The sequence below is a fragment of the Stenella coeruleoalba genome, assembly GCF_951394435.1.
Source record: "Stenella coeruleoalba genome assembly, chromosome: X".
In the NCBI taxonomy this organism is placed as follows: Eukaryota; Metazoa; Chordata; class Mammalia; order Artiodactyla; family Delphinidae; genus Stenella; species Stenella coeruleoalba.
In genome coordinates, this window is record NC_137152.1 from 8,816,359 (window position 1) to 8,832,293 (window position 15,935).

Sequence of the window (15,935 nt, forward strand, 5' to 3'; positions counted from 1 at the left end):
AAGACCGTGGTGATTCTGTTTAACTGTTAATATATTCAGTCTATTTCTATAATATTTCCTTGATATCTATTCAGTTATATCCAATCAAAGTGGATTTGTGGGGACTGGTATCAGCGGGATAGCCCCATCATCCTGCCTTTGTTGTTTAATTAGGTCATAAGGAAATATATATTGATATCCATGACAGAAAGAACTCACTGACCAAATAGGAAAAAAATTGAGATAGGTTTGTGCCTTCTTAAAAATGTCAGTATTTTCAGAATTTGATTACATACTGTGGTAAAGTGAACGATTTGCCCTATTTCTTCACCCCTTACTGCACTCACACCCTTGCCACATCATGGAGGAAGTGTACTTCCCTACCCAGTGACATTAGGCTTGGACGGGACTTGCCTTGGCCAATGGCAGGCAGGTGGAGATGAGAGTGTGCCGGAGTCCAGCCTATGCATTAAGTATTCGTAGTCGATTCCACTTGTCATATTGTGCCTCTGCACTTCTCCAGATAAATGCTGCCCCACCGACCTAGGCCCTAGAATAAACACATGTAGAATGGAAATGACCAAGGAGCCAAGCCCTGTAGGACTGGCAGCTTGACCTCGGGTCAAACAGCTGAGCTCTGCCCCATAAGCCAACCCCAGCTGACCCACAGATCCACGAGAATAAAAGATGGTCGTTTTAAGCCACTGAATTTCAAAGTCATTTTTTATGCAGCGTTAGTGTGACAACAGCTAACTGACAGAAACACAATTCTACATTTTAGACAACACAGCTATAAAGTAAAGCACCATTTTGTGTGTCTGTGTGCACGTGTGTACGCATGCCAAGTGTTCTATATTTCATTCCTTTTTAATGATATCCAAAACTTAAAAGTGTCCCCCAGTGCAGAAATCTCATGGAAGGCCCCAAGGTTCTTCACACGCGGGTTCTCCCTAGACACCCTACAATGGGTGATATGAAGTACCTACATGGTAATGATGGTATTCGCTGCCTACCTAATTAAAAGCGATACGTGGTCTAAGAATGTCTAGATGTTGGAAAACATTCTCCCTTTCTAATAAAGATCAAGGCAAATCGCGCAGTAAAACTGAGAACTAATTGAAGTATCCAATAAGAGTGTGCCTATGTTTGCAGCATCAGACAGCATCAGCTCTTTTTACACCTTTTTTTCAACAGTGGGAACCAAATAAATGCAGGAAGTCTTTATAACTGTGTCCCGATGATAAGGTTTCACTCCGCAGCCATCCTGAATAAAAACAGCTATTAAGGTTTTTTTGAACCAGCTAATCTTGATAAGGTTCAAACGTTTCCCCAAGAGAGGTCTATGAACCGCCACTCCCTTCGAGATGAATGAATAAAAATGCATGTGTACCATCAACGCCAGGGTTTACATAACCCTTGTGCTGCCCAGAGCACAACTGGGTCGTGGCTACCGCAAATACATGTGGGACTTGTGTTTATCCTTGCTCATAAATACTTTTGGAGGGCAGAGTGCCAGCTCTCATGTACCTTTTCCAGGCGGCTGCAAGTTCAACCATGCGGCTGTCATTCCTGAAATGGATGTTCCATTAGAACAGCCATGCAAAGAGGGAGCATGGCGCATTCACGCAGGAGCTAAATTCTGTGCTGTTTCAATTAAAAGCACTTTGCTAGAGAAAACACAAGAGCTGGAATTACAAAATTACCACAACGTTCAGCTAAAAAATACCAAACAGGATGTCTTTATTTGTGGTTGTGTATGTTACTAACGACAAGAACACCAAAATCCTCTCTGATCTCATTATCGATTCACCTTAATTTTCTCCTGTTAGGTCTCTGCACGTTTTTGACATAAATGATCAATGGAGACAGGAATGTTCCCATTGTGCCGGAAGGACAGAGGAAGTAATTTAAAAGGTGTCATTTTATGGAGAACAGGTCAGTGGTTGCCCGGATTACAGTAGGCGCCAGAGGTAGGATGTAGCGTGGGTGCGACTACAAAGCGGTAGCATGAGGGAGTTTTTTGGTGGTGATGGAACGGTCCTGTATCTTGAATGTGGTGGCAGATATGCCAATCTAGACACATGATAAAATTGCCTGGATCTCTCTCTGTGTCTGTCTCTCTCTCTCCATCTCTCGGTCCTTCCCTCCCTCCCTCACACGTACGCAAAGGAATGCATGTAAAAAACCGGTGAAACATGAACAAGGTGTGTACTCAAGTTAACAGCATTACACCAATGCCAATTTCCTGGTTTTGATATCGTACTGTAATTATGTGAGACGCTATCATTGAAGGAGGCTGGATAAAGGGTACATGGAATCTCTTGGTTCTACTTTGGCAACTTCCTGTGCGTCTAGAATATTTACAAAATGAAAAGCTTTTAAGAGTGTCATCTCAAAGGTAACATCTCAAGCCAATGCCATTTTAACAGTCAGCCACTGTGCAGTGGTTCAAGCACTGAGACTTGGCGGTCAAACCGACAAGGATTTGAATCCCAATTCTACTACTTACTAGCTGTGTGACCTTGAAACAGATCTAAACGCACTGCCTTGGTTTCCTCATCTTGTAAATGGGGATTATAGTAGGACCTACCTCACAGGGTTCTTGTAAGGATTAAATGAGATAATATGTGTAATATGTCCAGGGCTCATGGAAAGCATTCAATAAATATTGGCGATTATTATTATTGAGACTGCAAGTCAGCCTAAATATTTCTAAGAGCTCTAAGTTATTGATTAATTTTGCTGACATTCAAGCACGTGCTATCAGGCACGTGCTCCACGTGACCAGGGACACGGCATCTAGACATGGGCCCTGGTTCTGGCCTCCGCCCCTTTGGATTTTTCAGTTCTGGAATGAATTTGGTCTTTAGAGGTGCAATTACATGCACGATGGATGTTATGAAAGTGGATGCACAGGGGCCTCGAGGAGGAACTAACTTAAGAATGAGAGTCACTTTCTGCAGTCAAGGTTGAAAAGGGAGTTTTTCTCCCTGCTAAGCTAACTGGAGTACAGGGTGGTTCGACTGCAGTCCTCAGCTGCAACTCCTTTACCAACAGATATAAATGAGAATAAAGCACAGGTTAACCCATCGGCGTTGACGTATAACTTTCAGCGTCAAAACTCTTTACCCACCAACCAGAAAAAGAGGTAAACTGATTCTTCCTTTATCATTGTTTGGAAAATAAATTACATTAGACGATCCTATGGGGCTTAGAGGGAAAAAAATGTATTGCAGTTTGAATTTGCATTAATACATTTAGACCAAAGCATTTCTGAATTAAGCATGGAACTTCTCGATATTAAATTAATTACAACATCTATGTAGATATATACTGTATAGTACGTGAAGAGTAAGTATTTTAATAGGCTTGTGATGTGACTATTCTTAAAGACATGCACATCATATGTAGATGGAGTTGGTCTGACACATTACTAGTTTAAATGTGGTAATTAACCCACAGGGGAGAGGAAAGAGACATTCTAAGCAGTTTGGGAGTCGTCTATATTCTCAGGAATTTAGGGTCTTTCACAAAGTAATTAAATCCCAAACAAGCCTGAACGCGCATATGATGAATTTTCTGTTTGCCAACTCTCCCCCACTTGTGCCAAAACAAGACAAAAATCCCTGCCCTTCTCTGTGCTGGTCTGTGCCCTCTGAGACTGACCTCAGTGGATTTTTTGGGTTTGGTACTAGAAGGAGATGAGTTAGCGCAGGAAGACCAAGAGATCAGAGTATTTACCTATTATCCCACGCCACCCCTGCTTCTTTATATTTTGCCCTTGCTGCAATCCTCGCTGGGTCCATTTCCAGGGTCCCTTCTAGCGAGGTTGGCAGTCATCAGGTTCCGGTAACACTGGACCCTCTCTGTGCCCACGTGGTAACAGCATCCCCGCTGCTAATTGCTGTGTGCCTCACCACCCTTTATTGATTCTTGTAAACCTGTTGACACATCCATAATAGTCTGTTCCTTAAGTGAGGCCTTTTTGAGTGTCCCATCTGTTTCCTGCCACATCCTGATGGATACAATGCCCTTGCCTGTGAGTCAGCAGCTAAGGTGGGAGAATACCTCATCTTTTGAGATCCAAGTTAAGACTGTGTTTTACATTTTGCTTAGACAATCAAAATGACATCATGATGGCACTGTTACAGGTCATGTGCATAAAGATTTACAAAAATAATACCACGTGCGACCATTTTCAAATTCCGCCAGCAAACCTGACATTCCATTTTCTTGCTAAACGATTATTACTCTGTGGATCGAATTAAACTGGCACCACCAAGTACAGAATCCAGAACCATGTCCGAGAGTCCCGTCCACGATGGGCGGCACCCACCTGGCCCAGGGGAGCTCAGCAGATACACAGCTGAGGCACTCCACACACTGGTGACATGCTTCTAGTCTCTTCATTTCACTTGGATGGACACCTTTCTTTACCAGAGATTTCAGTCAGCTACAGAAAGGGGTCATTCAAAAAATATTTTTAAAGTTGATTCATCTGAACGAACATCTTTTGCTGTTTCCATGGCAACTTTTCCCCAAAGCCATAACTCCAAATTCTTCTGAAAACTTCATCTCAGAAATCTAATGTATTTGGCACTCCTGACACTCCAATTTTACTCTAAAAATTTAACTTAGAAGAGTTCTAAGAATGTGTCAAGCAACCAAAGAAATGGGGAGAAAATCCTGACCGGTTTTCATTTCAAAGGGTTATGACATCTTTCAAGGAAAGAGCCTTTAGTAACACTGATCATATTTGAGTGAGTAAAGTAGTCTTATACGTTGTGTATAACTTATCCAAACTGAGATGTATCTCATAGCCACATCCAAGCAGTCACCATAAAGGCAGAGAGAGCAGTACCATATATAGATGGGTGGCAGTCCTTATTGTTTCATTTGATCTATCGCTAAGTTTTTAAGTATTCAGAAAGTATTTAAGAATAACATAAATTAGAATAGTTGATCTTTTGAAAATAAGGTTAGAACCAGAAAATCTGAGAAGGTACATTATACTAAATTAACTGTATTCGTTTGTAAATGTTGGTGAGCTTAGTCCAAAATTTTGCAAGCAACTAAGACCTTTAAATCTATTCACTCCCCATCATTTTGGAGCTTACAATCTAAAACAGGCCGTGCTAATTAACATTCACTGATGTGGCCAGGACTTGAGAAAGGGCTCCACAATCCTTGTCAGTGGCAGATAGGCCACCAATACAACTGCCACCCTGGGCTGATCGGGAAGTTGTTTTCATTTTTTGTTTTGTTATTTTATTTATTTATTATTATTATTTTTTTTTTTGCAATTGACATTTGTTCATTTATTTACCCTTCATCGTGCAAACCCCACTCCTGTTTCAAGGCAATATATCATTATATAGAATTATTGGCCCATCATTCACGTCTCCCACTATGAACTCCCTAATGGGAGCTCTTCCCTCTTAAAACTAACATGAAATCATGTGACCTGTTCCAGCCAATCAGATGCTCCCATATAAGACTCTGCCACTCTAAGAAGTGATACAGAGATGCAAGGATAGTTAGAAACCATTTAAGCCTGAGTACAAATGATAGGATGATGAAGATCACAGCAAATTTCTCTAATTTTTAAAATGTGAAAGCGAATGAAGCACTTATTCTTTTAAATCCAACGCCTTTGAATCCAGTTTGCCTCCTTAGCAATAGCAGTGGGCAGTGACTCAAACCTGACGATCCTATCCCTCCGTCCTCCTGGGTGGGCGAGGGGCCCACATTGGACCAATAAGGTGTGTCTTGACTGGGAGATTTTTAACCAGGATGGAATTGAGAGAGAAGAGCTGGGAGAAGCTAACTTCCTCCTCCTTCTTTTTGTTTTTCTTTCAGTGCTTCTGCGTTTCCCCCAGAGCAGGTCAGTCCACATCACATCCTTAACGACTGACTGCTGGACAGAAGCAGGCGCTAGCTCCTTACTCACATACAGTCACAGATCCAACATCCAAGCACGCGGGCTTTCTGAGAATCCCTCACATCCTAGGTGGGAGATTATGATTCCTGATATTAGAGCCAGGACTATCAGATTTAATAAACTGGTATTCCAGCTATATCAGAATAGAGGCAGTGAACTGAGATAAGACCATTAGACATTGATAAATCAAGAAGTCAGCTAAAGTCTGACACAAGAGAGAAGACAGGAAGCATTTAAAAAACAAGATCCAAGATTACAAAGGGCATCAGAGTTGAGGAGTGAAGAAGTAAAAAGCTCAAGGTAATGAGGCTTCTGGAAGGGCCACCATCACCCCTCTCAGGGTAATCTCCCTCTCCCCCGCAGTGTGAAACATCATGTTCATAACCATGACTCACATCTGGAACAGGTAACTCACATGTTGTCCAGCTCGTAAATAGCAGGGAAATATGTATAATTCATTTTAGAGACCACTATACAGAATGAACCTCAAAAAGAGCGAAGATTTTGATGTCTACAGAGATATGTCTAAGGCAAGGCGTCTTAATCTCAGCACTGTTGACATCTGGGCTGGACAATCCTTTGTTAGGTTGTGCTGTGCATTGTTCAGGGTGCTGAGCACCATCTCAGGTCTCTACCTACTAGATGCCAGTTGTGACAACCAACAGTGCCTCCAGACATTTCCCAGTGTCCCCTGGTTGAGAATCACTGGCTTAGATTACCTAGGAAATGGATGCTGACGGACATATGGCCAGACCACGCTACGTAGAGGAAGCCTTCCTATGCCTCTTGTATCCTTAGCGGGTTCAGCTGAAATGAATACTAGGTTACAAAACAAAAGACCTCTCTGAAAACTTGTACTCCATTACCTCAGGGTCACCTCAGGTAAAGCACTGGATTGAACTCTCTGGATCACTTTGCCGCCCAATCCGAGGCTTTGTAGAGGCTTCTTGAACAGTAAGTGGTCCACCATGTAAATTAATTGGTGCTTTCCAAACGTGGCTGATATCAGAATCATTGATTCCAAGTCTAGGCCTTGGAGATTCTCACTTAGTGGAAATTGGGTGAACCCCTGAAGCCAATATGTTTTGCAATCATCAGATGATGGCGAGTGAAGTTTTGAACCCGCTGGTGTAATCTATTATAGGTAAAAACACCCAGGCAGCCAGATTCATTTCCTCATAGATATTTATTTTGTGCCCATCCTATACCAGGACCCATTCTAGGCAGCGGGGATATCGTGGGAAAAGAATGATTAGGTCCCTGCCCTGAATAAGCTTACACACCAGTAGGGAGAGTCAAACAATGTATAATGTACCAAGTAGTGGAGCAAACAATGAAGGCAGCACCTAGTGTGATATGATCAATGGTAACTGCTGGGATCAGAAGCACTTTGGAGAGAGCAGTCGGGGAAGGCGACTTTTTTTCCTGCAACTTGTAGGATACAAAAAACAGCCACACAAAGAATGTCTGAGGCAGAAGAAACAGTAGGAACAAAGGTCTGGGACAGGAAAGAGCTGCTCACGTTTGAGGAACAGAAAGTACACTAATGTGGCTGGGCAGTGGTAAGCTGAGGGAGGGTGTTAGGAAGCAGGGAGAATTATGTACGATGACTTGGAAGGCCAAGGTCAGGGAGGGAGATATTAGTCTAAGTGTAATGGAAACCAACCAGAGAGCTTTAAGCACTGAAATGTCACAACTTCATTTTCTTTTGAAAAGGTCTCAACTGGTCCCAGGCCTGGAATATAGGGTTACCACGTCGTCTTAGTGAGGACAACGGATGCCGCGGGTTTGGATTTAGGTAACAGCAGTGCAGATGGAAGGAAGAGGATGAATTTGGGGAGTGCTGTGAAACAGACCTGGCAGGGCTGGCTCAGAGATTCAATGTCGTGGGGTGCAGGAAAGGGAGGACTCCAGGATGACCCCTAAGTGTCTGGCTCGGGCAGCTCGCCAAGTCGCCAACCATTTACGGTGATGGAAAAGACCAAGAGTGATACAGGTGAGGGACAAGTGGGGAATCAAAAACCCAGTGAAGAGTGCATATGACTGGACAATAATATCACAATCAAGTTGGGACTCAGGTGTATTTGGTCCAGGGTTATGACAATGCGGGGAAAAGGAAAAGGAAATAATAGAAGTTTATGATCAGAAAGGACCAGGCAAAGGGTAGCATTTGTTTTCTTATTATTGACAGATATCTCTTCCAGGCAACATCCAAGAGGAATCCGATTGTTTATCAACTAGCAGCGGTGCTTAAGAAGTGTTTGGAAGGATGGGATAGGTAGCTTCCTAAGGTGATGAGAGTTCCAGACCAAAGAGGCCACATACAGAAAAAACTGAGTGCAGCAGAAAAGAATGCATATTGGAAGCTGGGGGCAGGTGGTGGGAAAGGTACCCATGATTAGCAGAGGTGTTAATTAAGGTGATTCAGTAATCTCCCACTTATCTGTAACTTGCAAATTTTTGGCTTTCTGAGGAGACAAATGACTAGCAAACAGTGTTATAAAAGTGAATTCTGAGCCATGCAGCAGGTCAGTACAAGTTCCGCTGAACTTCCTAACATGTCTACACTGGCAGAGCTGATGGATGATAACGGATTCATATCATCTCAGCCCTGCAACAGTGCCCAGTTCTGGGTGTCTTCGGAATTACCAAAGAATATCCTGTACTCAACACCACTGAATTATTAAGCGGACTTAATGACTTTATAAAGTCTTTCAAAATCGAATGTTCATAGAAAGCAAACTTAGAAACTATCATATTAAGACCTCGACTGATTTGGGTGAAGAAAGGCTCCCTGGTAGGGTAAGCAGCTTAGCCCTTGCAGTGGGTTCCTTAGGGAGGAGGAAACTTAAGCAGAGCAAGGAAACAGTCAGCATTTAATGATGAGGCTGTGGTCAAGAGCACAGATAGTGGGGCAACTGCACCAAACAGGAAGTGATGTCAGCAACAGAGAAGCTCAGAAGTAGACCGGTCCAAGGGACGAAAATGGCTGCATCCTGACATCCAGACTCCATGGGGAGATATCCCAAGTCAGAGTCTAAGCCCCCTGCTTTTTGTCACACCTCTATGAACAGAACACACATCACCCATCCATAGATTTATCTTAGCCAGCGGCAACAGGAAATCTTCTTGTTTCCCTTTCAAAAAAGTCCATTCTCTAGTAGGTCTGTGTCTTTATTCCCGTCTTACCCCTAGGTTCTTCATGACCTTTTTTTTTTTCTTAAGTTCCATATATATATGTTAGCTCAGTGCTTTGTGACCACCTAGAGGGGTGGGATAGGGAAGGTGGGAGGGAGATGCAAGAGGGAGGAGATATGGGGACATATGTATACGTATAGCTGATTCACTTTGTGATACAGCAGAAACTAACACACCATTGTAAAGCAATTATATTCCAGTAAAGATGTTAAGAAAATAAAAAATGAATAAATTAAAATAAAATAGAAGATAAAAAAAGATGCCTGATAATTTGTTCTAAAATTAACACTCATTTGGGACTTCCCTGGCGGTCCAGCAGTTAAGACTCTGTGCTTCCAATGCAGGGGGCGCGGGTTCGATCCCTGGTTGGGGAACTAAGATACCACATGCCATGTGGCGCGGCCAAAGCATCAAAAAAAATTTTTTTAATTACAACTAATACTCAGCTCAGTAATTCGCCTGAAGAAGTCGCCATACTTAATTGCATGGCTTGTCATGAAATTAGACTTTTGTCACATGATCTTGGCAGACAATCAAGGTTTGTAATATTTTGTTTGTGGTTAATGGAAGAAGGTATATGAGGACTGTTGGGAAAGGTAGGTTACGGTAATCTTTAACCCAGGCCAAGTGACCTGACTTTTGGGGGTCAACAAAAGTGGGAGAACATTGTTAAAGCCGTGATCATTGAAACTGGGGTGACTCATTATTCTACCCCCAGCACTTGTGCTGTGTTTGAGACTCTCTCTGAACCTCTGTGTTGGTCTCTCTCTAAAGTTTTGCATGTTCATTGTATAGCATATATATATATATATATATATATATATATATATAAAATACTCAGAACATTTACTGTGTCTTCTCTTTCTCGATCTTATTACACAGTAAATGTCACATCTTCTTAGAAACATACATGAAAATCAGATAGACCAGGGGGTCTCAGGCGGGAGCAATTTTGCCCCCCAAGGGACATACGGCACTGTCTGGAGATACATTTGGTTATCATAACTGGGCGTGGCGTGGGGCTATGGTACTGGCATCTAGTAGGCAGAGATCAAGGATGCTGGTCAACATCCTACGGTGCACAGGACAGCCGCACAACAAAGAAGTATCCTGCTCAAAATGTGCATTTTGCTGAGGCTGAGAAAGACATAAAGTTATGGCATTGAACTTAATGGATATTGGAATTTTGCGTTTTGTCTACACCAGTCCAATAAAGAGCTATCGGTCGTGTAATTCAACGATATGGATGGTGACGTTAGGTCACTGAAGGTACGCTATTTGATTGTTGGTTTATTATGGTGACAAAAGAGGAAGGGGCGAGGTTCTCTGAATGAGTCCGATGAGGTCTGTGGGATCACGGCACCTGGATGAAATTCCCCATTCTGTCACCAACTGCACCTGTGCCACCTTGAACTCCACCGCTCTAAGCTTGGATTTCTTTAGCCACAAAATAGAAAACCTGTCTAACCCACCAGCCGGATTTGAGGCTGAAAGTGACACAGACTGTGTCCAAACACTTTGCAACTTGTAGAAGAAAATACTAACGAGAAACTGCAGTTTCTCTAGAAGTGCTGCCAGGCAAACATTGATCTGCGCATGTCACCCTTGACCCTCATACTCTAGCACCTCTGTAGCCCATCCACATACAGGCTGGCTGGTTCAGCGCCCTAAACATCTCTCAACTATGCTGACTGCTCTCAACCTCCAGCCCAGCTCGAGTGTAGGTCACCTCCTCTCATCTCTCCCTGGCCCAAGCGCCAAGGATGCGCTCTAACTTCCCCCCACCCTCGACTCCTTCCAGGGACCAGAGCAGGATTTTCAAAATACAAATCTGACCACGTCACCAAAAGGCATCAGGGACGACACCCAGCTGGGAGGATGGAGTCACCATAAACTCCATGTGGGAAAACCGTGGGAGGAAAGGTTGGGAGGAAAACATTAGCTGCATTTTTGTTATGATGATAAAACAAGACAGTTGTGCTATACTTTGGGAAAGTGTTAAGTGATTTTATAAATGCAGGATGCTGTTATCTACTTCAGTGTTTGTATTTCTCTCTTTGTGACCATTAGGACCATTTAAAAAGATGAGTGAAGAGTTCATAACAACTCTTAACATTTTCACTATTTAATCGTCTTTGGAAAAGTGACCAAATAGCTGGCACACAATAGGCACTCCACAGATGTTTGGTGAACGAAGAAAATGTGAGCCATTGATTTCTTATATGCAATCTCACCTTGGACAAATGAAAAAAGCACTGAAGGAAGAGTATTGCTATATACTTGCCCCTGGATTATATTTCAGAGGTGAGGACACATGGAGGATAATTCTTTTCGAGGAAGATACAGACACAAAAAGCCCGCAGGACTCCAGGACAATACACAGTGGGGCAAAACCAAGATGAGAGAAATAAGTGGAATATTTATGCTAAAAGGCAAAACAAGCTCTTGGAATTACCTAAACCACTGTAGGGGAAGCTGACGAAGAGTGCAGCGTTAGAATAGATCTTAAGCCATAGAGAGTTATGTTAATATGAAAAACAATGGGTCACAATAAAGAACATCCTTTTGACTTGTGACTGATACGGTGCTGCTGAATGTTGCTGCTTTATCATTCTAAAGTGTGCATAGGAAACTTCAGAGGACCCAGGTGACTTCTTCCAACTTGAGAACCAACATCTTCCCTCTGGAATCTTCCTTTTAAGAGTCTTAAATCAGAAAATATGTAAGTGGTGATCTGAGCTAGAATAAAGGGCTATCTCATTAGCATATCTTCAGAGAGCAAGAGGAGACATTAACATCAGCTTGACTCTAAGTTTATGCTTTTAGGAGAATGAGACAGCTGATTGAAAATCATTTTTAAATCGTTTTGTGATGCATTGGATGTATTTGCATAATTGAGGCAATAATCATTCATAGAATGAATAGACTTTTTTTTTTTTAAGGAGCCAGGTCTCACCTTTCCTCCCTCACCTCGTAAATGACATTGACACCTCAGATTGCAAATTAAAGGGCACCAGCACACAGTTCAAAATCTGAAAAAGGGAGTGCGGTGAAATGCTGATTAGACATAATGAGCACAGACCCTAGATCCTTCAGTGCAAAGAGACCTCTGCCGAAAACGGGTTGTCCTGAATACCGCTTTAAAAGGCAAATCGCTGAGCCATTTGTGTCTCAAAAAAACAAAACAAAACAAAACAACCCCACATACAAGCATTAGTAACTTACTAGTGTCTCACTGGGCATTTCAAGGCGAGTGACCCTGGCAAAACTAGAGAACGAGCCATCATACGTTCCTAGAACGTGTGCCTGAGAAGGAACCTTAACGATTTTCTAACTCAGGCCCTCTTTTTTTCCAGCGCAGCAAAGTGAAACCGCAGAAGTTCGCAGCAAGCACAACGGCCCACCCCCGGCTGATCCCGGACCCCACTATACGCCCCGGGAACCAGCTGGGGGAGATCGGGGACCTCTGCACCTACCACCCCCGTCCACCTCGACTCCTTCCGTGAAAACTTTCCTTTTTTTAATGTGGAGAGTGCATTTTGGAGGACACGAATTCCAGACAGATAACTGTCTTTGCCTTATTATCAATGCTGATAATTCTTGTCTTAAGTTTCTGCCTGCTTCCCTCCAGTTTTGAAACTTGGCACCCAGCACGTCCAATCTCAATAGTGAAAATCATGTCAAGGAAAACTCAGTAAAGTAGCAGATGCCAGAGCAACTACAAGGCTCCGCGTCAAAACGACACATCTTAGAAATGTTCAGACTGGGCTAAACTAACAAGGACGCCTGCCGGCTTCCTGGAGGCAGCACTCAGAATCTTCAGAAGCAGGACTCATTCCTCAGAAACATCTTGATTTTCATTCGACTTTTTTTTCTTAAGTCTTTTCTCTTTCTCAAAAATAGACTCAATCTCGAATCTGGATTTGGTCAGTCGGTCGTTAACCTTGAAATCCTGACTCCTTCTTTAAAGGAGGCAAATCCCACGAGCTTTTTGTCCGGTGTGTCCTGCGGTCCCCAGCGCCCCGTAGTGCCTGGCATACAGTAGGCCCCCAATAAATGTGGAATCTTTGAGTCAACAGGGAGAAGAGAGGCCACCGACACTAGACCCCCTGCCACCTTCTTATATTAATCAGAAAATGTGCAACACTGTGTCCCCCTACAAACTCCCTGGGAGTTTGCTCCCTTTCCAAGGAGCAAACCCGCGGCATCCCAACCCGCCCTGCAGCATTTCTCCGGAGGGTCCACTGGCCACACGCTGCCATCACCAAGCGGTCCCTGCCTCCCATCCAGTTCTGTGTCGGTTCTTGCAGGGTATGTGACCAAAGGTTGAGTGGGCAGACCTGGGCGCAGCCCTGGGAGCCCCGTTTCTCAGCCCTGGCCAGCGAGGCAGCGGCAGGGTCCGGCCCCCGGCCCCAGACGCAGTGACCACTGTGCGGGGCAAAGGACCACGGGCTCCGGGGATGGGGGCTCCCCTTCTAAGGGGCATCTGAGTCTCTGAGCAGATGACACTCGGGGTGACGCACGCGGCACTCTTCACCCACCCACCCGCCATACACACCGAGGACCTCTGGGAAGCCACGGATCCTTTCAAGCCCGCGCTGTCGCCTCTGAGCGCGCCGGGACACTCACCGCGTAGTGCAGCTGCGGTTTCTCGCGGTACACCGGGTCCCCCATGCCGCCACCGGGGAGGAGTGGCGGGCTCTCGGGCGCAGCCTAGGGTCGTGGCGCCTCTCCGGGGTCCTCCTATTTTACCGCCATCCTGGAGCAGCCACCGGACTCGAGCCCTGCTGCCTGTGCCCGGAGCGCGGTGCAAAGCGTCCCGGGCACCAGCGTCCCGCCGCGGAGCCGGCGGGGACAGGCAGGAGGCGACTGCGAAGGGGAAGGAGGAGTGTGGGGGGGGGGGGGCGGAGGCCGAGTCAGATTCGATGGGCGGGCATTTAATTCCTTCCGCTGCTGGCTGGCCCCAGTCGCGCCCGCCGCCGCCAGCTGCTGGGGGCTACAGCGACCGAGCGCGCCCACGACAGGTGTCAGGGCGGCCGGCGCTCCTAACTCCTGCCACCCCGCCCCTGCCCAGGCCCGTGGGATCCGGGATGCCGGGGCTGGGCTGCTAAAGCCTTCAACACCAGCGACAGGGCGAGCTTGGGTTTCCAAGAAAGAGAGACTGACTAACTTTGAAGGAGGTGTGGATCTGATGCCGAAAGACGACTCGGAACCGGCCCGGCGAGGATGCAGTTTCAGTCTCTGGTCTTCGGAAAGCCTTCCTCTGGGAGAGTCTCAGTGGCGGGAACCGTAGGAGGGGGCAAGCGGAGAGGGACCAAGTAATGCTGCTCGAGGGAACTGCTGAGGAGGGGCGGCAGGGCTGGAGGCTTGCGGGGCCGGGCCACGTTGGGCAAACTGAGTCTCAGAGGGCTTGCAGGACCCGGGCGTGTCTAGGGAAGCGGGCTGGAAGGGGGAGCCCCGGAAAATCTGCCCGAAGTCTGCTGGAACTGAGTAGGGGTGCCAGGCTGGACCTGAGTGGGGGGCGGGGTGCTCAGAGCCCTCCTTTCTATGTCTTAGCAAATCGGGAAACAACACAGCAAGGTTTTGGAAATAGAAGAAACGTCCACTATTTGCAAATTCTGCCAGCTAAACCAAATCATTTCAGCACACGCTGGAGATTCACACCACCACCTAAAACTGGCCTCTGCTCCGCAATCCCCTCGTGGAAGCCTACACTTTAAAACATCGTGAAGAGTGCCAAGGTCCCTCCCAAGGCCTGATAGCCTGTGACTTACCTGCAGCCTCTCGCAAGCTGCACCCAGACCCTGTGAAATCAATCCATCCAAGCCCAAGAGGGGTGGCTATCAAGTGGAAGATGGATTTGGGGGTGGCTTGTGTCAATTCTTCAGGGTCCCACTATACTGGACTCCCTGGGTGGCCCTCCACCTGCTGGGGGGAGGGCTAGGAAAATAGGCTGCAGCCCCTGTGTTCGAGTCCTTACAGTTTGGTTGGGCGAACCACCCACGGGCATAGAAGCCTTTAAAACAGTTGGCAGCATAGTTGCAAACAGCAGTGAGAATGTGAAGCCAGGGGTGCAGGTACCCTAAAGAATCTACTACTAGATCTCATGACAGTTCATCTGCCTGGAAAACTGTAAGATTATATCTACTAAAGCTGATCGTATGCCTACCCTCTGACCCAGCAATTCCACTCCTAGATACATAGAGAAATGGGTGCCAAGGGCCTTCTCGTGCACAAGAACGTTCAAAATATCTTTAAGCAGAACGGCCAAAATGGAAACAATCCAAACGTCCATCAACTGGTGCGTGATGAACCAACTGGTGCGTGAAGGGAATACATACTGCTTAGTGGTGAAAGGAAAATGCTACTGATAGACACAACATGGAGTATTCTCACAAATGCCGTGTCCAGAGAAAGAAATCAGACTCAAGAGGACGTACCGTAAGATTCCATTTATTTATTATGGAGTTGAAATTCACATGTTGAACTGAAATAGGCAAGTGTGATCTATGGTGACAGAAGCCAGAATCATGATTACCAAGATGGGGAAGTGGTCCTGACTGGGAAGGGGATACAAGGGAACCTTTTAGGGTTCTGGAAATGTTCTGTATCCTGATCTGTATGACAGCTACCCAAGTACACCCATATGTAAAAGTCCACTGAGTGGTACAGTTCAGATTTGTGTAATTTACACCCTCCACTATATATATTTTACACCGCAATAACATACAAATAAATTTAAACTCGACCCCCCGCCAAAACCAGGAACTTCCAGCCAGAGTGCCACCTGTCTTAAGAGAAAGTCAATTTCACCATT

General features: G+C 45.3%; 1 protein-coding gene across 4 annotated transcripts in view; it reads right to left on the minus strand.

Annotated features, from left to right (window-relative positions):
* The window catches only part of ARHGAP6 (Rho GTPase activating protein 6), a 552,843-nt gene that overhangs the window by 254,530 nt on the left and 282,378 nt on the right, over positions 1–15,935 (minus strand). For 3 of the 4 annotated variants that reach the window (XM_079911256.1, XM_079911259.1, XM_079911258.1), the window contains exon 1: positions 13,748–13,965. The exons of the other annotated variant lie outside the window; for it this stretch is intronic. In XM_079911256.1, the coding sequence (XP_079767382.1) occupies positions 13,748–13,792 (45 nt within the window). In that variant the 5' untranslated portion in view covers positions 13,793–13,965. Of the gene's footprint in view, positions 1–13,747; positions 13,966–15,935 lie in introns of those variants that run through there. 4 annotated transcript variants of the gene reach the window in all.